Source organism: Pinus tabuliformis, chromosome J (assembly GCF_031772625.1).
Source record: "Pinus tabuliformis cultivar Carrire ecotype Pingquan chromosome J, CPIR1, whole genome shotgun sequence".
Lineage (NCBI taxonomy): Eukaryota > Viridiplantae > Streptophyta > Pinopsida > Pinales > Pinaceae > Pinus > Pinus tabuliformis.
Window position 1 is genome coordinate 870,156,671 of NC_142295.1, and position 24,283 is coordinate 870,180,953.

Sequence of the window (24,283 nt, forward strand, 5' to 3'; positions counted from 1 at the left end):
CCACTCATTCACTAAAGATATGTGAGGATCAAGGAAAATATAATCTGTAGAATGGATGGCCATGTTAAATAAACAGCTCAAGCCCCCATAGAGCCCCTCCACCAATTGTCAGCACATAAGATAGTGACAATCATCATGTTGTTCCCATACGACTCCTCCCCATAACCATGTAACAAGAAGCACGTTATGGAATAGCCTCTGTGACCTGGAGCCTCTTACCCAAACAGATAAGAATTGCATTTGTGTGAATAGTATAACCCTTGCCCCAACCTGAATAGAATCTTGTATCATCTTAATGTGATAAACACAAGTCATTCCCATAATTAAATAAATAACACATGCCTAGGCACAGGCCCAGCAGATTAGAGTCACTACTGTCATATCATGCATACGTATGTACTACTACCAGATGGTGGCCTATTGACCAACATGACCCACTATAATCATGTTGTATCCATAATATCGATTAGTTGAATGCTACCTGTTACTACAGTGCAAAGCAAGTACTCTAGGTTAAGGGAAACAATGGAATCTGTCACCTTAGCAAATATTCCCTTGTTGTTCTGCAGTTGGATATTATCTCAAGGGAGGCTTCCACAGCAAATCTTAGAAATTAGGTAATCCAAGTACTCCCAGGCTAAATACTCTCTAAAGGTTTTGCTAATAAAATCATCCAAGGATAATGTTCAATAAGGCTCCCGCTGAGATAAGTAGCTGCAAGGTAACGAGTTCAAAGGACCATATGGTTAAATCTAGAGGGCTTAATAAGCCTTGAAGAGGCTCAAATAGGTTCCCAAACACATGTTACCTTTAAATTACCAATTGTTATAAATTAGGGTTAAAAGCGGCACAATTTCCAACAATAAACAAAATAGCCTAAAATTGATAAACACAAGTGGCAACAAAAGGCTGTTTAATGGATAAATGAGAAAACATATTACAACAAATTTCAATGGCTGAAAATGCATAAAACATATATGAAACCCCAGATGTCAGCCCTAATTAATAACAGAAAATGCATATAAAATGATATTTATTCTTTTCCAATTTAGTACATGCAAAGCCTATCACTAGGAGTATAAGATCCAAGGTACTTTATGCTATTAAATGCAGATTTTTCTTTAACCTAACCCCAATTTACCCAAGAAAACACATTAAATTTTAGGGTTTTATTTTAAGATGATTGACGCACTAGTGGACAAGTTCCTTTCTCAATCAAGGGACTAATGTGTTGAATTTTGTAGCGATGGTCGGTCTTCATAATTAATATTTTAGCCCTCGATGCATTTTTAACGATAAATATAAAGCATGTTCTTCATGCTATCATCAAACGAGAAATCTTAAGGCTTTTTCTTCATGTTCTTTTCAAAAGAGAAAATTTGAATTTTTAAAAATTGAATTTTTGGCTCCAAACAAGCCATGTCAGCCCTCCTCCTAGTCAAGTTGGCCCCAGTATATATGCTACACGACTTCCTCCTCTTGGGCATTCGCATTATCACACAAACAAGTATTTCTTTGTTCATCTAGAGGAGACAAGGAAGAAGGAAGGCTGAATTGATTAGAAGAAGACCGCGCTCTCTCTCTCTCTCCATTAGCCCTCACACGTGGTATTCTCCCTGTTGATATCCTCGCACGTGTGGAACAGAGGGACCGAATTTCTGAGGTATGTCAGAGCAGCAGGACTGAGTATGTTGGATGCTGGAGTATGCCAGATTTTTGCCCTAGCACATCAGATCAAGCCAAAGTTTTGGGCAGCGATTTGAATTGACTAGGAGGGAGTTGGACTAGGTTTGACCAAGTCTACTTTGTTGGTCAGTTTGACCTTGTGATTGACTAGAAGATCTAGGTATGTCTCTTGTTGAACTAAATAATTTCTCTAAGGAAAAAGGTTGTTGGGTTCTTCCCCCATGCAGGTCTTCCCTGTGCTCTTTATGGACTTTCACCAATGGGAGGAGTCCCAATATATGTATGGTCACCTAACATATATTCTAGGTTTGAGGTATGAGATGACCTAAGGACTTCTAAGGAAAAGACACAACTTATGTTCAAGTTTCCAGTCCAAGAGTTAGGGCAATTCATTTTCCTTAGAGAGACCAAATTTTTGCACACAAGACCTAGGGCTTGATTAATGGGTTGAGACCAAAGGTCAAGGCTAAGAGAAAGGGTTTTCCATAGTATGTCTTAGCAAGTTCAAGGCACATAAACCCTCAAAAAGCCCCGAAGTTGAAGCTAAAGCTAAATTAGGGTTTACCTAAGGCAAACAACTAGGGCAAAGAAATTTATGGACAAAATTGAAGTGAATGCCTACCAAAAGGGCTGATTTTGTGGCAACCACTATCCTCTTGATATTTAGACTCTCAAACACTAAAAATTACTCTTCCCTAGGAATTCACACCAAGCTCTAGCTTCGCCACCTGGCCTTAATGTGGCCAAATCAGGTCAAGTAAAAAAGGTAGACAATTTATGGATAAAAGGTAGAGTTGATCACTAACAAGGAAGGCCAATGCCTAGTCCTAGGGTCAATGGAGTCTATGCATTCTTAAAATTGATTTAAACTTGCAAAGGAGTCCCTTTCATGCCCTCTGCTAGTTTGAGCGGTAACATTTTCGCACCGTTGTCGAGGAGGAATCAAGTCTACCTCCCTAGTGAATCATTGAGGAATTGATTCATTGACGAAATCTATAAAGCATTCCTCTGGCAACTCCACTGGTTGTCGAAGCCCCTAGTTTACTTGAAGGCGACAACATTCCTCTAATGAGGGCTGCTGCAAAAAGGGGAGAATGAACTCCATCACTTATTGGAACCGCTCTTTTCCCTGAATTTGAGAAGGTCAGTGATCCATCTCCAAAGATGCCATCTAGTTCTAACACTGACCCAAAACAAGATCAACCCAAGATGACCAAGAGTGAAAGACACTTGGTTAGTGTCTTTGCCCCTTTGAAATTGAGTGATGATCCCAAACCACTACCTGAAAAATATAACTGATGGTTACCCAAGTTCAAAGGGGATGCTACTTGGACTGCCCATGGTTTTATTGAGGAATTCTATTGGAAAATGTCCCCTAGAATGATCTTTGATGAAGATAGGCTCATGATGCTTTTTGCTCTATCACTTGAGGGACAAGCAAGAGACTGGTACCTTAGCCTTCCCCCAGCATGCATAGAAGACTCCGATGACTTTGAAGACCTATTCATGAAGAGGTGGTCATGCAATGCCCAAGGGACCTTTAACATTGAAAAATTCTACCAAATAACCAAGGGAAGGGAAGATGTAAGAAAATTCACTCAAAAATTTGATATCATAGTCAAAGATATACCTGATCATTTGAAGTCATCTAAAGTCAATATTCTTGATAAGTTCATAAAAGCATAGGTAGATATTAATGACCACCCTAGAGCTAGAGTTGAGGTCAATAAGGAGAAGTCCAAAGATCATCATGAGGAAACTCTCCTTCCCATCCTCAAGAGAATGCAAAAGTTCACCGAAGAAGCCAATGCATGTGACAGGGTTATCATGAACAAAATCACCGCCTTGGAAAGGGCCCAAAAATCTAGTTATATCCCAAAAGGAAAACCTTTTCCCAAATAGAAAAGTGAAGAAGATAGGCCAAGCTCTTCTCAAGTCCCAAAGACTTTGGCTCCAACTAATGCTATTGAGCCAGACCCATCATCTAAGGATTAGGAAAGTGAAGGTGAAGAGAGTGAGGATGAACAAACTGATGAGCAAGCTAACCTTGTGCAATCTGATATCTTCAACATTTTGCTAGGAGGGTCATGTACACATCCTCCCATTAGTGATGTCACCCTTAAAGAGGAAAAGGAAGAATCCATTCTTAACTTTGATAGCAAGGGAAGGTTCAAAGGGTTCCAATACTCACGAAAGGAAAATAACAAAGACCCCGCAACTTCTAAGGAACCATATAAAGAAGATCCATTACCTAAGCAAGCCCCTTCCAAAGAATCTATCCCTGAGATTCCTCCCAAGAAGGATTCCCCAACCAAAGCCAATCCAAAAAAGGATCCTCCAAGAGAGGAAAACATCAAGAAGAAGGAAAAAGGGAAAGAGGTTAAACTTGACATTGACATAGGAGCTGCCACAGGAAGAATGACCATACCCATTCCTTTGAAGGAGATTGCTAAACTTCCCGAGCAACAACAACAAATTAAGAAGTCCCTGGGAATTCAGGAAGAAGAATTAGTTGAAGAATTGCAAAAAATCCATATTCTTGATCGAAACCCTGGGCACGAGCCATTCATGCTAACTTTGGCTATTAATGACTCTTCTTACACAATTGTATGTTAGACTCAGGGGATTTCGCCAATATCATGCCTTTAAAAGTTATGAAGCAATTGGCTCTCATCATCACTCGACCATACAAAAAGGTGTGTGGTTTTAACTCCAAACCTGTGGAAGTGGAAGGTCTCATCAAGGACCTTAACGTTTCTTTAGCTATGAATCCCGATGCATCCCTCATGGATGTTATTGTCGTTGATATTCTTGATATGTGGGGGATGATATTATCTAGGAAATGGGGGGCTACCGTTGGGGGTCATGTTCAAATGGACTTATCATATGCCACCATTCTGCAATCGGATGGAACCCTTTTTATTCTTTATAGGGAACCCACCTACCTACCTCATGTGATCAAGCTTGGACCATACTATGAAGCATGTGAAATTGAGAAGCCTTCTCCTATTCTCCCATCTCAAGAAGGCTGTATCCTCAAGCGACTAATCTTTAAAGCAAGCAAAAGGTGGAAGACTAAAAAGGAGTATAAGGATGGGGACTTAGTCTTGGTTAATAGAGATCCAATGCCTGTCAAGATTCATGGAAAAGTTGGGGAGGATTATTATTACATTGCCAAACTCAACAATGAACTTTGGCCCAAATTGGTCAAATTAAGTCGTATCACCCCTTTCCTTGAGACTTGAGATTGTATCATATGCATGTTAAAGATATCAACCTTCAAAAGGGTCTCCATATCATCAAGACTAAGATACCCTCCCACACATGGATCTAGATACCATCTAGGCCAAGCTATAACTGATATCTCAATACCATCTAGGCCAAGATGTCCTCCCAAGTACCATCATACGGGCATGCAAGCTAGATGCTCATCTCTCCCTCTCAACCAAATCAAAGATATTCACCAATCCAAGCATGCTTAAATAAACTAACTTCTTATTGGGGAGAGATTTCATCAACACATCAACTACTTGTTCATCTGTTAGACTGTACTGTAGCTTCAAGACCCCATCTTGTACCAAACTTCTAATACAGTGGTACTTATTATTAATATGCTTAGTTATAGCATGGAACACAGGGTCCTTAGACATTATGATGTTGCTTTGGTTATCACAATTTATAACTGTGGCATCACAGGGCCCTCCAAACAAATCTGACAAAAGATTCCTTATCCAAACCGCTTCTTTTCCAACCTCACAAGCAACAACATATTCAACCTCAGCACTACTTAAAGCAACTGAGTCTTTTTGATGACTTATCCAAGAAATCATTGCGGATGCTTGACTAAAACAACTATTAGTATTGCTTCTTCAACCCATCTCACTACCACCCCAATCAAAATCCGTGAAACTTGTCAATCGGATTTCCTTTCCATCATATTTTAGGCAGTCATGAATAGTCCCACACAAATACCTCAATATATGCTTGACAGATATCCAATGATCATGATGGGGCTCCAACTGAAGTTGACTTAGAACATTTACGACATAACATATATTGGGTATACTATTCACTAAGTACATCAATGAGCCAACCAACTGATGATAACATGTGGGATCACTGAGGATAGAATCTGAACTTCTCAACTTCTTTAAGTTGGTGATCATTGGTGTTGTCACGGGCTTGGAATCCATCATACCAAACTTTTGTAGAATCTTTGATAATATATTTTCCTTGACCAAGATATATCTCTTCAGGTTTCTACCCAACTTCCAAACCCAAATAATAATGCATAAGTCCTAGATCCTTCATTTCAAATTATTCTACCAACATCTTCTTACATCCTTAATTCTATGCTCCACATGTGTAAGAAGTAAATCATCCACATATAATAGAATAATGATCGGTTCATTCTTTACTATCTTGATGTAGACGTTTGAGTTTGTAGAGTTGTTGACAAATCCAATCCTTAAAACATAGGTGTCCATTCTAGCATACCAAACTCTAGGTGCTTGCTTTAAGCCATATAGAGCCTTCCTCAACCTACAGACATGAGTTTTCCTGCTATGTATCTCAAAACTTTTCAATTGTTCAATGTACACTTATTCATCTATGGTTCCAAGAAAGTTTTTTTGACATCGATCTCATGGATGTTCCATCCCATAGTAGATGCTAAAGAAATCAAGGATTTAATAGTAGTGTACCTAGCTATAGGAGCAAATGTTTCTTCGTATTCCACTCTTTCCTTTTGAGAGAAATCCCTAGCTACAAATCTTGCTTGTATTTATCTATGCTCTCGTCAACAACATGTTTGATTTTGTAGATCCATTTAGAGGTGACAACAGATTTGTTGCTAGGTCTAGGAACAATTTCCCGAACCCCATTCTTCATGATAGATTGATATTCTTCTTGCATGGCTTTCTTCCATTCATCATGATTAGCGGCTTGTCTAAATGTGGTTGGTTCTGCTTCAATTAGTTTCATCATATATGTTGCATATCTAGAGTACCTCTTTGGTTTCTTGCTTTCTCTGAAAGTATCTTTTGCTACCCCATGTCCTTCAACGTCTTCAAGTGTGGCTCTCAACCAGGCTAGCCTCTTCTTTACTTCGAGAACAATTTTAGGTTGAATGGATTCACTTGGTCCTTCTTCTCCTTGAATTGGAGGTGCTTTGTCATGTTGCTATTCTTCTTCAAAGAGTGGTATATCTTCTTTATTGGACTCAACGGGAATATCCTTGGACCTTTTGTATGCAAAGTCTTCATCAAATATTACATCTCTGCTAACTTCAATTTGATGTTTTTATTTTTCATAGATTTTATAAGCCTTTGATGTAAGGCTATAACCTACAAAGATACGCTTTATACTAGTAGAATCTAATTTCTTTCTCTTATCCTTAGGAATATGAATGTAGGCAGGGCATCCAAAGATTCATAGATGATCTACATTTGGCTTCTTCCCTAAGAATGCTTCTTCTGGTGTCATATTTTCAAGAATTCTATGAGGACTTCTATTTTGTAGGTATATTGTCACCATAGTTGCTTCTTCCCATAATAATTTTGGAAGGTCTTGGTCATATATCAGGGTTCTAATTCATTCTTTGATGGTCCTATTCTTTCTTTTCGCTACTCCCTTTTGCTGAGGATTATAGGGAACTATGAACTCCCTCTTAATACCTACTTCTTTGCAAAAGGCTATGAGTTCCTTAGATGTATATTCTCCACCATTGTTGGATCTAAAGGTCTTTATCTTCCTTTTTGTCAAGATCTCCACTTTTGATTTGAATTCTTTGAATTTTTGAAAAATTTCATCCATGGATTTGAGAAGATAAATCCAAGTCTTCCTAGAGTGATCATCAATGAAGATCACATAATATAGATGACCTCCCAAAGATTTATCTTCCATTGGTCCACACGCATCGGAATGAATGAAGTCTAATACTTCTTTAGACCTTGTGTCACTGCTTGTAAATGGTTCCTTTGTATTCTTTACCAAAGCACATCCCTTACATGCTCCTTCATGGTCCTCCTTCAAGTTGGGGATGCCTTTCACCATTTGACTTAGGGAGCGCAATATTTTATAATGAAGGTGTCCATACCTTTTATGCCAAAGCTCAGAGGGACTAATATCCATGTGAACAAGAGCTTGAGGAAGACGTGTTAGAAGTCTATACAACCTCCCCTCACGAATCCCAATAACCCTAGCCTTTTCAACACTAAAGTCCTTTCCCCAAACAGGAACTTGTCCATCTATAAAGGTAATTCTATCTCCTTTATCTTCTAGACAAGAAATGGAAAGAAAATTCTCTTTCAAACCTAGGACATAGCGAATGTTGTTGAGATGAAGTTTTCCATCATATTCTAGTTCCAATGAAGTAGATCCAAGACCTTTGACTGCATAGCTCTTCTTGTCTCCAAGCTCCACTGAAGAGATGATGATCCTTTTGATATGGTTTGAAGTTGTCCATTTTCTCCTGTCATGTGTCTTGAGGCTCCACTATTGATGATCCAAACACTGTCATCATCAAATGTACCTGTAGTGCAGAAAATAGTCCTCCATATTTTACTCCTTTTGATATGTTGTAGATGACCTTGATACCAATGCTTTTTGCTACTTCCAAGAGACCTTTAAGGGTCTTGAGTCTCATCTTCAAATAGTCTGCTATTGATGAGAGATCTTCCTTTTAAGAGTGCTTTCCTTCAAATATTCCTTCCTTCAACAGATAGACAACAAAGTGATCTTCAAACAATCCTTTCTTCACCTTAGCTTTGAAACCATGTTGAGAAATCAAAGCATGTAGTTATTAGGGTTTTGATTCCTCTTTTCTTGATAATTACTTGTGATAAGTGTTGGCTTCTTTACTTCTTTATTATGTTATCTTTCATCAAGCAATTACCAAATAAAAAGTACATGAAGATCACAAGAACAAGAGACACACGATGTAGGCACTCAGCTAGGGCAAAACCCCTCTCCTAGGGGAAAGCCTAGTCAAACTCTCCTTCTATAGTAAAACCAAGTCAAAGTGAGACAATCCAAGACCTTTTGACCAAGACAAAGACTTCCCCCAATCACCAAGTCAACCCACCCTCCTTTCATGTAGACAAATTTTGCTAAAGTCAACAAGGGTCAACACCGTCAAAATCTTTCCCAACTAAAATTTCGACCCTCCTGCAACAAAAATTCAGACCTACAGTAAGATGAGAAATTTTGACCCCCTGCAATTACCCACAAGAAAAATTCGCAATGTGTGAGACAAAGATGCCCCAAAACTTGTCTTTTCACTTCTCCTTGACTTTGTCTTCCTTGCTCTAGACTTCACTCTTCTATTTGTCTTCTTATCACTATAGATCGAACTTGTAATGTATTTTTGCCAAGGAGGTTGAATTCTCCTTCTATATATACTCCTTCCATAGGGTCGAATAGCCCCAAACAGGGCTGACTTCATCAAGGCAGGGTAGACTTGGTGAGAAGGTATAAAATGACTATTTTGACTCAAAATATTTTTTCTTTACATGATACAAAAGCCCAGGAAGGATCAAATAGATATGAAAATGACTCTCATGACTCAAGAAAACCCTAGAAGCCTTCAATGGAGGCTTTGACCTAATGAACAAATGAAAAGATCATGAAACCCATGCTTCAAAAATAATTTTCTTTTTCAATTTTACATTAAATACATAATGATGAAGTATAAAAGTAGTTATGAAGACCGACCATAGTTACATTTTCAAGAACTCGGATGTCCCCTGTGGTAATGCTTTTCCCAAAAACGTTCTTCTACCTAGAGCAACTTTTGGCGCTGCAAGATGGCCTCATCATCCATCCCCAATATACTCATAAGCACTGGATGCACTCATTCATAATCCCATTGTGGCAGTTTCGAGTTAGGTCCCATCGACTTCGAGGGGAAACAGATCACTATGTACCACAATTTGCTACGGTTTTCCTGTTGTGCCACCTATAAGAGTCAGAGACAAAGACACACCTCATTTTTCGGTGCATCATATACTATGAGATCAAAGGAAAATATCATTGCCTATATAGAGAGTCCAAAGGATCCCTCTCTACTGTCTTTCGATATCCTAACTAGAGATGCCTATCCCTCTTCATCAAGGAGATAGTTAGACACAGATCTCAAATCCTACATACCTCGCCTCACTCGAGGACAATTCAGACAACCACATCATACTTTTAGATTAATCCAGTTGATCAGAGCAACAAGTGACAAGAGTTCTAGGGTATATTAGATATTAGAGCAGTGAGAGATCGAGTCTCCCCTCAACCCCCTCCCTTTGGGAGGCCAGCTGGTACCCTTGAGACCGCTATGATGGTGTTGAACAACATATCAGTTTACTCACACTTAGAGCATCAGAGGGTTTAGTACTAGACAATTCCCAAATAACCCCTCCCCCTCCCCCCAAACGGGTTCCTCCCCGGCCTCAACAAAGCAACTAGAGACTTATCTAGAACTTCTTTCCTTTGGCCTCAGATGTTTGAACTTTCGTGTATCCCTCGCTCCTACATCACCCCCAGTCTCATGCAACCAGACCCTTCATTGGATCTAGGGGACTCTGATAGCAAGCTAGCGCCACTATCGCCCCCCTCGCCATCAAATATCAGACTTGGGCATTCTTGACAACATCGACCTCTAACCCCTTCTACATGATCCAGTTATATACATGTTTATGAGGTTGTCCTATTATTGTATCCCCTTTTTTACTTCATTTTATCTTGATTTAGCTTTGCCATTTTCTAGGAGTTGTCTTTGCACTCCCCCATTGTACTTGTACTGATTGTATCCTTCAGTCCCATTGACCTATTTATGGCCATTTGTTGGACAGTAATAAAATTATCTTATCTATATTTCTTTGCCTATAAAATATCTTTAACGACAGCATATCACTTCACATCTAACATAAGTATGACATTAAAACGTAAAGTGGCAATCGTGGTGGGTGGACCTTTCTCTATTTAGTGTACCACATTCCCTATGTACGGGCACTCATTTTTTTTGTGATATTCCTGTTGTTCAAAAGCATGTTTAATATATTTTCTCCACTATAAGTTCTACGGTTCTCATCTAGCTTCATCATTGTGATATCTTCATTTTCGATAACATAGTTTTAACAAAGTGCATCTATGTGATATACATAAAACAGTTATAATGAATCCTTCAATCAACATGACAAAATTATCTTTACGACTGTTTGATTGCAATTATATTTTCTGATGCTCAGGAAAATTTTATGCATTACTAGCATAAGGAATATCTAATCTGAAGTCCTTTCTACCAGACTTTTAATTATTGCTTGTGGATTTGCCAATCATCTATACTCTTAACAAAATTAGATATTCAAATTCTCCTGATTATATATACTTAAATTTAAGATATGTACCATATTTTTTATAACCTATCGTTTTGAGGTTTTCCGAAAACTTCCCTTGAAAACAACTATGCTCATCAGAGATCGCTTGGATTTAAATACCTCCTCCAAGTTTCAAATTATGTAATAATTATCATTTCCTTTTGCATCAACAATTCAGCTTCAAAGAAATGAATAATTTGCACCATGGTATGTTGCTGCCTAGTATCCTTTCTGTTCAAAATAATTCTTAATTTGCGTTGGACAGAAATAGTACTCACAGAGATGTAATCTTGTATCTCATGTGTTCCAACAATAATTGCAGAAATCCGCTTTGCAGGTTCTACATAATATTCTGCTCTAGCATTACGAATTGCTCTAACCTGTCAAAATTGTCCAAGCAAAACAAGTTAGGTCACCCACTAAATCATATTACTTCTGCAGAAACGAGAAAAAAGCTTAGGTTCATTCAATAATTGGAAATTCACCAAGGATTGCAGAGTTTCAAACTTTTCTACAGCCTCTGTATCTCTCGGAAGCAACCTTTCAGGCCAATCTGCCACTATAAGAGCAGCTTTTCTGTCAGGGAACGCCTACAGGCAAGAATTGTTGAACAGTGAAAAATGAGATTTGAATATATATAGTTTCTGAAATGAAACAAAATTCAGCATTATTGGATAAAAGCATTCCATAAATGCAGTATAAGTATTTTCCTTGTGGCTTGAGGACAGTAGGTGCTGGAAAAACCAAAGAAAAATGATAACTAACACAATTTTCATATGTATAAGCAGAACCAATATACTGTCCAAAATGTAATAAAAAGTTGTACTAAGAAAGTTTGGATGCAACTCATATTGGCATTTCAATGTATTATATCAACGTATTGTTGACATCTCTAATAATTGGAAGAGGTGTCTGGACCATTATTGAATTTATCTAATGCACAACTTTCGCATTCACCATGATAGTTATTTTGGTGCACAAGTCAAAGTGTCTCTAGTGTGTAAAGCAGGGTCAACTCATAAAGACTAAACAAGCTGGACTCAGGAAGCTTGCATGAAAAAATGCAACCATATATTTTCGTTGACAACTGATTGACATCTAGAATTCACCTATGTGCAGATCCAAAACAAGACCTATATGAAGAATAGCATGAAATGAAACTCAATATCAGTAAGGTTATTAAAGATAGAAAGAACACATTTTATTGTCAAGTGTTGTAGACGTGCCTAGCCAATGTAGTGTTTGCTATAAGAATTGCAAAAGAGATCCCATAATCCGGAAATTTTGCTATTTAAATGCTAGCTGCCCTAACTAGAATGTTGTCATGGATTGGTACCTTTTTCCCCTAAATAAAATGGTAAAAAAAGACTATGTTGATAGAGGTTAGAATGCAATGCAACAACTTAGGCTCTAGGGGATAGTAGTGATCAAACCACCTATTGGACCCCTTGAGTGAGGTGGTCGAATATGGCTATCCAAAAGACTTCCACATTGCCAAGTCTCACATGGTCAAATTCAACAGGCCTAAATGGTGGGTTTTACCCCTCAATTTCACATCAGGATGACCACAATTTTTTTTTGAGATTTGTCCCAGCATTGGAATTAATCTCATGCATGACTTGAGATGATGTCTGAGCCCGGCATTTTGTGATCAATTGTGCCATCACAAGAATTATATTATTATTATTATTATCATCCAATTTTAAGGTCACGGCCAAGCCAGACACCAAATTGGTGTATGAGACCCCCTTGTTTGTGGGAAAAGGGACCCACCTCCGCGAAGTGATTTGATGGCTAAGTCTACTAAGGCATACAATCAGCCAAAAGTTGTGACCATGTATCTTACGTATTTTCATGAGACCATGCTCAGTGATCTATCGAAAGTGGTTTTTTTACTTTGTTAGTTTCTCTAGACCCTTGTGGTTTGTCATGCCCTTATGGCTTGTTCTAACCATCTCTTAGAGATCACTAAGGCAAAAGTTGGTGAATTGGGTTCTTGGAGTGAATCTATTCGGACACATGACTTAGAGTTCCCCTAGGATTTTTCACTTTGCCACTGTGTCAAGGTTGTGTTATTGTATTGTAAAAGTTGTTATACCTAGAAGCACACTTCCCCTTTAGCCCAAGAATAGATCCGAGTGTATATGTCACTCTTTGGGCTGGATGATTGTCTCCCTAGCACTTTTGGGATTTTTGACAAGTATTTGGCAATTGAAATAATGTAACACTTTCGTGAGGGACCTCTACATATTTTTATGCACTTGGATATTCAAGGGCCCTTTGAAGATAGTTTTCCATGCATGAGGGCTTGTTATATGATGCCACGTTACATCTTACGGAGTGCTCCACCATTTCTTACATATTTAAATTTTAAAGCCAAGTGTCACTATTACTGACGAGTTGTCCACCTTGTTAGACTCTATTGGAGCACATTTCATGACCATTGAAGCATTTCCTTAGATCATGCGAGCTATTTTGGACCTCCCTTACCTTGAGTAGCCATTAGCATGGATCACAGCGGTTATTATCTTGGAGGACTCACACATGACCACTGGTGTATCTTTAGAAGAGTCATCCACCTTTGGAAGCCCCCCCACATGCCACACATGTGACCTAGAGTGTAATGTCCCTTACTAAAATACACTAACCTAACTTGCAATTCCTTGATTTTTATCTTGGAGACATTTCATCAAACATTTTGCATGTAATCAAATATCAAGCATTGCTAACACAACAACAACACAGAAAATGTTCCAGAAGCAAATATACCACAGTAACTGTAGAAACCCTTCTGGCACAATTACAACACAGTAAATATTTCACAATAAAACTTTCCAGCAAAAAACTCAGCCAAAAAAATCAGATCTGTTTATTAAAGAAATCACATGGTAAGCAGACCTTTAAGATACAAATCGATTTTTGTGAACCTAGCACGATTTTGCTGGGAACAAAAGATAAAGATGACAACACAATATACCTTACAAACTGTTGAAGATGACTTTTCCGAAACATAATTATTGAATTGATTTGACCTACCTTCTTAATGACATGACCCAGCAATTATTGGCTCAGTTTGCTGGGAGAAATAGCTTTGGGCTTGTTGATTTTTTGAATGCAATTTATTCAATCACTTTATTTCTGAACTCGATAATTACTTCCAATGATGTGAGTATTTTATTTAGCACTTTCAATGTATCATTAAGCAATTACACATTCAGAAATTCAACAATAAAGACAGTGAATCAGTAGAGATCACAATGCACAAGAGACTCGAGAGACACAATGTTTACCTTAAGAAAACAACAACCTTCTTCCTAGAGAAATATTCAATTCAACAAGAGAGACATCAAAGTCAATGCTAATGGTCACACTACTCAACAAGAAACCTTCACAGGACTACCAATAAGATGTCAAATCTAACCACTTCACTTGTCCACCAACATCAATCTTGAGCAGCTTTACTAGACTTGATGACAGAGAATTTTGGCCTCTTTCCAAAGACTTGATTACATACTTGGTGACAGACAATCTCGGCCCCTTCCACAGAATTTCAGCCTGCTCACAGAGAATAACCACTGACATTTTCATCCTGCTCCACATAGAATATACCTCAGATCTTCACTCCTCTGTCACAGATATATGCTTCAGAACTTTGCTGCTCTGTCACAGATATCTAATTCAAAACTTTGCTCCTTTGCCACAGATGTATGATTCAGAACTTCGCTCCTTTGTCACAGATATGTGCCTCAGAACTTCACTCCTCTATCACAGGTATATGCCTCAGAACATTGCTCCTGATCAGATCAGATGATGTCTTTCGATGTGGTCAAATTGTATCTTGAAGGGATGATGTCTTCACTTATTTATATGCACTAGACGGGTTCAAATGGTGTTAATTTTCCACTATTATATGCTTAACACAATCACTTATTCCAATTCTTCTTCAATTAGCAATCAATTTATCCAATATAATTCAACCTTCCAGTAACAATAAACAATTATGGACAAAACAGTAAACTGATGCACAATAGAAGAAAACCAAGAACAAGAGAGACACAACATTTGGTCAAAGACCAGGGAAAAATCCCACAAGGGGGGAAACCTTTTCAAAATTTTTCTTCTATTACATTGTCATCAAATGTTCAGCAGAGAGATACAATATTCCAATTCATCAACAATGAATCAAAGGTCAACAATTTTGACTATCCAATTCAACTAACCAATATCCAATGACAGATAAGCCCAAAAGTCAAATCTGATCCAAAGTCAAAGTCTGGAATTCTGGTCAAAGACAACAGTAGTAACAGAAGCCCTAGATGGTCAACAGTCGACAATCCTTCGAAATATTCGGTCAAAGAAGCATCAAATTCGGTATTCTAAAATGGTCAACCCAAATCAAAGAAGTCAACCAAATCCTCATAGAATTGGTCAAAGTCAACCCTTTGACCTACAGAAACCCTAGCTGTAGGACTACAGTCAACACTCGTCAAACTTGCTCAGAAAAACTCAGCCATCCTTCCAGTCAATTCAGCCTCCCAAACAAATCAGAAATTCGGTTAAACAGGCTTAAAATGTCCATGGTCAACACAAGTCAAACAACCCTTAAAAAGAGAGTCAACATAGAAGAATAGAAAAACTTCCTTCCCTTTGCATGTGTGAAGAATAACCCAGCAATTTCAGAAGTAGTCGAACCAATGAAGAGAGGAGAGATGCTTATGATGATGCTCCAAATGATGTGACATAAGGTGTATTTATATGCATTGGAGGAGACCCAATTTGACCTTTAGGCCGACCTGAACTTTTGTGCACATGTGGGTTTGATCTTAAAAATAATATTTTTCCTTGACCAAATTAAATTTTTCCAAGGGCTGGTAGGGGTTTCTTTGGATGAGGAAGGCTCTCCAATGGAGGGAATTTGTCCTTAGGCTGCCAAATTAATAATCCCTCTCAGCTATGGAGAAATTCCCGACTGCATCATGAATCTCATCACAAAAATTTCGTCATCGTCATTACTGAATCAAGTCATATCTCATCTCTACTCATTTGTCGAACACTCTCGAATCTAAAGAAGAAGAATCATCATAGGGGAGCTCAGGCTACCACCCTATATCCAAGGACAATAGGTGAGATCCACTTACTGTTGAGAAATCGGGAGGCAGTTGAATTAGGCGATTTCTCTTTATATTGATAATTGCTTGTGATTATTTTACTCATCTTATTATTGTTAGTTATGTTCCATTATCAAACAATTACCTGTGAAAATTCCTCAACTGGAATCCTATTGCAGCAACTGAAAATTATTATCCTAATTGTTAATTTAATTTAACAAGTTATTTACTGTTCTCTATAGCAAATACTGAATAAATCACACTGCAATCTACACAAATAAAACTACGGAAGAATAAACGCTGGAAGAAATGCTAGCACACAAATAAATTAACATAGTTATTTTTGGACAAATGTCCCCAGAAAAACCCATCTTGGGAAAACCAGTGCAACAGCTGAGGGTTTTAATATTAAGCATTAGTGAAATAATCTGAGTACAACTGGATGCCGAAATTGGCAATCCTACAGAGAAATATTGGCAAGAAAAATCTAGTGTGGAAATTTCCTCACTCCACAGGCAAATCCGGGCTCTGACCTTAGCTCAAATTGAGTCATCCAAATTGGCTTGCGCAGCTACTACATCACCCTAGTGCAGTTCTTCTGCACTCAGTTCGAACCAGTTTCTCTTCAAGCCGTTTGGTCTGCTGTTGTCTAGGAAAATGTCTCTCCTGGCCTCCAAAACCTCTGCCCAACTTCTGGCACTGAAACTTGTCTTTCCCCAGCAGAATTGAAACTGCCTCTAGAGGTTACTGCGCTGCTCTGCGTTAGCCTCTCTGTGGCTCTTATGCCTCTCTGCAAATGCACTCACCGGATCTGGAATCCTTCCTTTGGCTTCATTGTCTTTGCCCCTCTCCCACTGGTTCGATCTCACTGTCTCTCTCTTCGGCAACTGACTGCTGCTACTCTGGAAATCGATCTTCTCATGAAATCGAACTGCTCATATGTCTCCAAGTTCCCATCGACTTCTTATAATCCTCTATTGGGACTCCAACGGCCAAGATTAAATCTTAATCGACGGCTAGGATTAACTTGAAGTCCATCCGTGTGAGTTTCTAGATCATTCACGGCTTGACTTAATTAATTATGATTAATCAAACATATTCCCTAAGTTTAAACTTAGAAAATATTTAAAAATTGGTTAATAATCTAATTAAATCATTTCTAGGCAGAATTTTCGGAAACAATTTATGGGTTTTGGAGATCTCCTGTATTCTAGCCTCTCCACAAAATTTCAAGGCTAAAACATATCTGATGCTACAGAAACTAACATTACCAAAACCAAACATCATGAAGATCACAAAAAAACAGTGGACACAAGATATAGGCTCTTAGCCAGGGCAAAACCCCTCCCCTAGGGGAAAACCTAGTCAAAAGCTCTTCTTATAAATCAAATCAAAGTGAGACATCTAAGACCCATGACCAGAAAAGAACTTCCACCTCTAGATGCCAAGTTAAACCTTCCATTCTGCTCAACAAATCCATCATCAAGGTATTAACAAGAAGTGAAGTACCAAGGCAAATTTCCACATATTCCATCTCAAAAAGAAACTCTTCTTCCATTTCAGACTTTGTCCCGCAACTTCATCTCTCTTCTTTTGCGAAATTTCAAACCAAAAACACATCCAAGTGTATGTCCAAATGAGCTTATAACATCTTCTATTTATACTGTCCAGAGGGGTGCAAACATACATGTCCATTGGGGCAATGCTGACTTGTCATGTAGGGTTACTTGGCATCTAAAGGGGTTTTTGACCCAAAATTATATAATAAAATTTTGCTTTCCTTTTTCTTTTCAAGAGGTTTAAATAAGACTCACTCTTTCACTCAACAAAACCTAGAAGCATGAAGCACATGCTTATCTAATAAATAATAATAATAAAAATTCTTTTGAGCATGAAACCCATGCTTGAAAATATTTTTTATTTCTCTTTCTTTTTCCTCTTTTTGCTTTTTACATAAAATACATAGAGGTAAAATTATGAAGACCGAAACTAGTTACAACTTTCAACACTCCCTCTTAACTAGGGAGGTATTCATCATTGTACAAATGGTACAAGGATGACTTCATGTTGAAATGTTCTATGAAGAGTATCGCAATCAACATATACAATGCTAGAAATCTCGATACCATCTAGGCTAACTGCCAAGGTATCAACCCATCAATGATTCAGGTGGATATTGGTGGCCACCCGCCAATTCCACTTGGACCCCACCATTGTTTCTTTCAGTTTTTCAGTTTCCTTAATTGTAGCACAATTTACTATTTTTAGTACTTTTTCGGGTCCTAAACTTTCAGAGCCGTTTTGAGGCACTAAACGACGTTTTTTTTGGTAATTTACTGATAGCGACTATTTATAACTTGTTTTTTTCGTCGTAGTCCTCGAAGAGATCTTTCCAACAAGGTATCATGCGCATCAAACAGAGATAATATGACCAAGTCACGAGCCTGGGAAGTTGGTTGCCCAACTAACCCCAACAGGGCCCATAAACTCTTGGTGTTACATCTCTTCGGGTTAGGGTTTTGGTTGTTTAGGGTTTTCTCTTATTGTTCAATAATATAAAGGCCCTTGAGCCTCATTGTAAAGTAGTTCAGAGGCACGTAGCCACCACATCTCTTCTTAAAGATAAGCTACCATCGCCCGAGCTAGTTTATTTTCATTTCTGTTTGTAAGCATATTTTAGTATTTTATATTAATGAAATGAAGTATTATTTCTGTTGTATCTCTGTATTTATGGTTATTTCTGTACTTTATTGCGTTCCTGCATAAATCCAGATCAATCAAGGGATTTAGGTACCATCTAGACTACCTAGCAAGTTACCAACCCAACAGGGATCCAGGTGTCATCTAGGCTACCTCCCATGACACCAACTCAATAGGGATCCAGGTGTCATCTAGGCTACCTGCCATGACACCAACTCAACAAGGATCTAGGTGTCACATAGGCTACCTACCAAGACACCAACTCAACAGGGATCCAGGTGTCATCTAGGCTACTTGCTAAGACACCAACTCAACAGGTATCCAGGTGTCATCTAGTCTACTTGCCAAGACCCTAAGTCAACAGGGATCCAACTATAATATAGTCTACCTGCCAAGATACTAACTCTAACAGGGATCTAGGTATCGTCTAGGCTATCTGCCAAGATACCAACCCGAAGTACCATTATACTGTTGAAATTTCTAAGTCTAACCGTTAGAAATTTTATTTGTATTCTTTTGGTTTGTTTCTCCTACTTGTTAAGTACGAACAAGTTATTTAAACATATAAACATTGAAATAAACACAATACAGTCTCAACCATCTACAAATCAACAACTGAAAGAATAGAAAACACACAAGTGACACTGTTATTTTTGGACAACTTGTCCCCGGAAAAACCCAACTTTGGAAAACAGGTGCAACAATTCTGAGGGTTTATTTTATTATGCAGTCTATCCTTGAGTACAATTGGGTGCCAAACTGGCTCATCCGACAGAGAAAAATAACCGGCAATAATACCTCTCTATTCGGAAGCAGATATTTAGAAAATCTGCCCAACAAAACCCTCTCCAACACAATTGAAGCATTACGTCAGCCCTCCTGGCCTCTGCATCAGCCTCAAACCCCTCTGCATCAGTCCTCTGAGGCACTGCGCAGCCTCTACGGCCTTTTGCGTCACTCAAACTATCCTCTGCATGGATGATGCAGGCCCTTCTGGCTCTGCGTTGTCTCGACTGGGCTCCGTGTGGCCTGCTCTAGCTTCTGCCTCTGCCTCTCTGCCTCTACGCTGGTCTCTCAACACTATCCCTGCCTCTCTGTCCAGTGCTCACTGCCCCTCGCTTCCAACTGATCACTGATTCGACTTTACTTAGCAAACCCCGCTCTAGTAAATCGAATCACTGATCACTTTGGTGTATTCTCCAACTGACCCTCAAGCCTCCTCTTATACTTTCCCTGTTGGTCCTTCAACGGTCGAGATTACGTCTCCTATCAACGGCTAAGATTAGATTTGGCTTGATCCATGACTTTTGGAACCTTCTAACCCAGTTTTATATTGATACCCATTAATATTTTATCTTTCCGAAGTTTAGACTTAGGAACTCCATTAAAAATATTAATTATTTTAATATCTTCTTAACCGAGTAGAATCTGCCCAAACCACTTATGGGTCTTGGAGATCTCATGTGCTTTAGCCTCTCCACCAATTTTTATGGCTAGAGCACATCCGATGCTATCCCAAATCAACATATACGGGCTAATTAACCTAAGGTACAACAACTCATCATCATGATCTAGTTGGCGCCTCATTAGTATAGATTCGTCATCACCAAGGTCAAACTTCTCGGAACATCTATCCTCAAGGAGTACCAGTCTCAAATGCTTACCCAATTCTTCGGTCCCCATTCATGGCTTTTATTGTCACTCAAATTGTACACGTCAATGCGACAATGCTTAGGGCAAGAGCTGTCGCTCTAATCCCGACCCTCTCTATTTAACTTGTCTCCCTACAACAGAATAAGAGGGGTAGTCTCTATGGATGAAACAATGAGGTCGAGAGACACCACTGAATGGCCTAGCAACTTGATTGAAGATAATTGGCAACTTTAATTAGTTTAGCACAACTTGAATAGATTTAGGAGTTTCTCAAGTATGCAACTAGTGCCTTAGGAGTCAAATTACTTGCACAATGTAGATTAATTCCAAGTTACCGGATGAATAGTTGTTGTTAGGATGAAAACTATCCTATATGAGATGTGACACCTAAAACTAAGTGAAATGCAAACTCTTGATTAATTTTAGTTTAAACCCCTATTCTAAGTGAATCCTTTCTCTTAATTCTTTTGAAATTAGTCTCAAATGTAGGTTGTGGAGAGAAACCCAAGGGAAGAAAGCTATGGCTTTATTAACGATACCTCCCCTAGAGTTCCAACGACCCGAATGCCTCTAGCTCTGCAGGAACTGTGGCCCTGGCAACTGCAAGGTCATCGTGTTAATGACAAGTGAGGGACTTGTTGTACCCATTTTGTCACAAGTCCAAGGAAGCAATGTACAAAATTTTTTCAAGGATCAGAATCATCAACCAGACTATTCATATATCATTGTAAACCCAAATTCTGTAAGTTGTAATGTAAATGAAGCTAGTATGATTGTTTAATTTTGTAACAACACCTAGGTAGGCCTTTGATTTTGGCGACAAATTTCATCCTGGTAGGTTTTTTAACCTCATAGAATTATGTGTGTTTTTTAAACATAGATAACCGACAAAGTTTTTCCTCCAGCTTAAACCCCAAAGCTAGGGTGGAATTCATTGACAAGGCCTTAAGTCAGTTCTAGTATTATATCGAGTCTTGTAAAGTGGTTTGGGAATAATTTAAGTTATTTGGCTAAATTATTTTATTACAGATCACTTGGTCTATACGAGATCATATTGTGTCACAAAATTGGGTAGTGTCATGAGGGTATCACGATGTATTCCCCCTTTGAGGGTTCAATTATTTGTAATATCTAATGTAAAAAATATTTTAGTGCATGGTCCCTCATATTTAAACACCATGGCTAAAGTATTTGAGGGTGGAAAAAATATTAATCTGCTCGTGTCAATTAATTAATTTTTTTAGCAAAATTAAAATTAAATCCTAAGCCAGAAAATTAATTAACTTGGAGTAAAAAATAATTATAGAGATTAAAATTTCTCCAAGTGGAAAATAATAAAAAAAATTCGTGCGTCAAAAAGAAGCAAATTTTGGAGGTCCCCCACTAAGGTAAAAATGAATATTTTAAGAAAAATTAAGCCCTTAGACCTTGGTGGTTAAGTCAAAGTCAAAATTTTGAGGAAATTAATCCAAAATATTAAATTTTGGACTAATTAAAAATGGGTTTTAAGTGAAACTCGAAATTTTCCTTAAAAGAAATATTTTCGACAAGAAAAATTAAAATGTAATCAAATTATTATAAATGGTCGAGATTATTTTGACAAAGATCAAGCCAACTAGCCGTTATTTTCCACTTGGAGGCTTTCTCTATAAATAGAAGCCATTTTGCTTCTCATATTACGTTGATCTTGGGCTATATTCTGGATGATGTAAATTTGAATGCTGGTATTGAGCCACTGCTCTGCTAGGAACGTTTTAATAGCATAATAAAAGACTTTGGGGTTTAGTGCATGGTCTTCATCTTCCATTGATCTATGGTATGTGCTAGTTATGTGTTTTCCTATGTTGTGCTAAAAAATTTTATGAGCTTGTTATTTCATTTGTCGCTGATAAGAACATTCTATTGGTAAAATTTGGTTTTATCTTAAGTGATCTGATTCACCATATGATCTAACAAGTCTACTTGAGAAAATACATAGGAATTTGCAGGTACACTAGTCCTTGGGCTCCAAGTTCACAGACTGTGGGGAAGATCTGACCATGTTTGGGTTGTAGGTGTTTTATATGGTATTTTAACTTTGCAAACGGGTTTGTGGCCAATATTCCAATATTTGAAAGAATACATTTATCCACCATTATTGTTCAAGATCTATTTCTCAAACATTGTATATGTGTAAATGTTTTGTAAATATTTTTTTGTAAAATAATTTTGTAAATTATTTCTAACCCTTGTTTGCAGCAATTCGGGTTTTGGTTTTTTTTTCAAGTTTTTGTATATGTTTGGTTTTGGGAAAAAAGAAAAATCCAATTGTGAAAGTAAATTCTCAAGCCATATCAAAATTTTGTGAGGGTTTCTCTCACCCAAGTGAGATGTCTAGCCCTTTTCGGAAAAGATCGTTGGGGTTTTGAGGTAGATCTAGGCCTAGGAAGGCAAAATCTGGCCTCTGGTTACCCTCCAAGCTCAACGCTAAAGCAAAAAAGGGAGCCACTAGCCTTTTGAGGAGATTTTGCAGCATTTTGTCACGATTTTTTGAAGATCTAAATCAAAATTTGATTTTTTGTAAGGGTTCCAAAATTTTTTAGGCCTTCTAGGCCTAGTATAGCCCTCATTAGCCCTAGTCGTGGCCTTCTCTTTCTCCCTTGGTGAGCCGTTGGCCTAATTCGGCCTCTTTTCCCTTGCTATCAGACCTTAGGGGCTCCTGCCCTTGGTCATAGGCTTTCCCAAGGCCTTTACTCCCCTTTACTTGCCCTCTTCCTTCTCTCGTCCCTCTCGGCACACTTTTTCAGCACTATCATGGCCTAAAGGCCTCTTTTCCCACCTCGGTAGCCTCCTTTTCCCTAGCGGCAGTCTCTTGGAGACTTGCCCTAGGTGTTGCAGCCCCTTCTAGCCATCGACGACAAGCCTATTGGCCTCCTCCCTTAGCTATTGCCCCTCCTTGGCCTAGCATTGGCCTCCCAGCCCTCATCGCTGCCCTATTCTAGGCCCCTTTGCCTCATTTTAGTCATTGTTTGGGTCATCATTTGATTTTTGTCACTAATACCTTGTGGTTGCAAGGATATTCAAGAGTTTTTGAGCTAATATTTGTGGTTGCAGGATATCATTTCATTGAAGAAATTTCGGGCAAGCAAACTAGCCATTTCCAAGGCCTAAAGGCCTATTGGTTTGCCTCCTTAAACCCTCATTTTATCTTTGTTTTACTTGCAGCCTCTGATCATTTTTATTACAGTGGTAAAAAAACACATTAACAATTCATTGCATCAATTGGGTAATAATTTTTTGGCTTATTTCATGAATTTTGATGACTGTCACATTGTCTAAAGAAGCATAATAAGGTCTGATCATACATAACAATGACTTTGGAAAAGGATCATAAGCTCATCAAACATTCATCTCTTATTTCCCTTGCATCATTGTTTATGATCTTGTGTTGGCAAAGTGGTCTTAATTGGGCTGCCTCATTTGCATTTTTGCACTCATAAGCATTTCATTTTTTCATTCTAAGTGCTCTCATTGGATTTAGTTTGGCATACTTAACTCATGTTGAAAAATGTAACTAGGTTTGGTCTTCATAATGACATGTGTAATCATGATTTTATGTAATTGATGTAAAGAAGAAAAATAAAATTATTTTGTAATGCTTGAGTCATGGGTTTCATGCTCAAGGAATTTTATTTTATTTGAAGCTCCCATTGTGAGCTATTAGGTTTGGACATCAAGTCATAAAAGTCTAGTGAGTCAATGTCAAGGATTGAAGACCCATTTGGGCATGTT

The 24,283-nt window shown here is 38.2% G+C and overlaps 1 protein-coding gene across 4 annotated transcripts in view; it reads right to left on the reverse strand.

The window, feature by feature from the left end:
* Window positions 1-24,283, reverse strand: part of EMB2247 (protein EMBRYO DEFECTIVE 2247) — a 418,314-nt gene that overhangs the window by 1,379 nt on the left and 392,652 nt on the right. For all 4 annotated transcript variants that reach the window (XM_089378646.1, XM_089378647.1, XM_089378648.1 and 1 more), the window contains 2 exons: window positions 11,537-11,641; window positions 11,330-11,431 (listed from right to left, as the gene is read on the reverse strand). In XM_089378646.1, coding sequence (XP_089234772.1) covers window positions 11,330-11,431; window positions 11,537-11,641 — 207 coding nt within the window. The remainder of the gene's footprint in view (window positions 1-11,329; window positions 11,432-11,536; window positions 11,642-24,283) is intronic.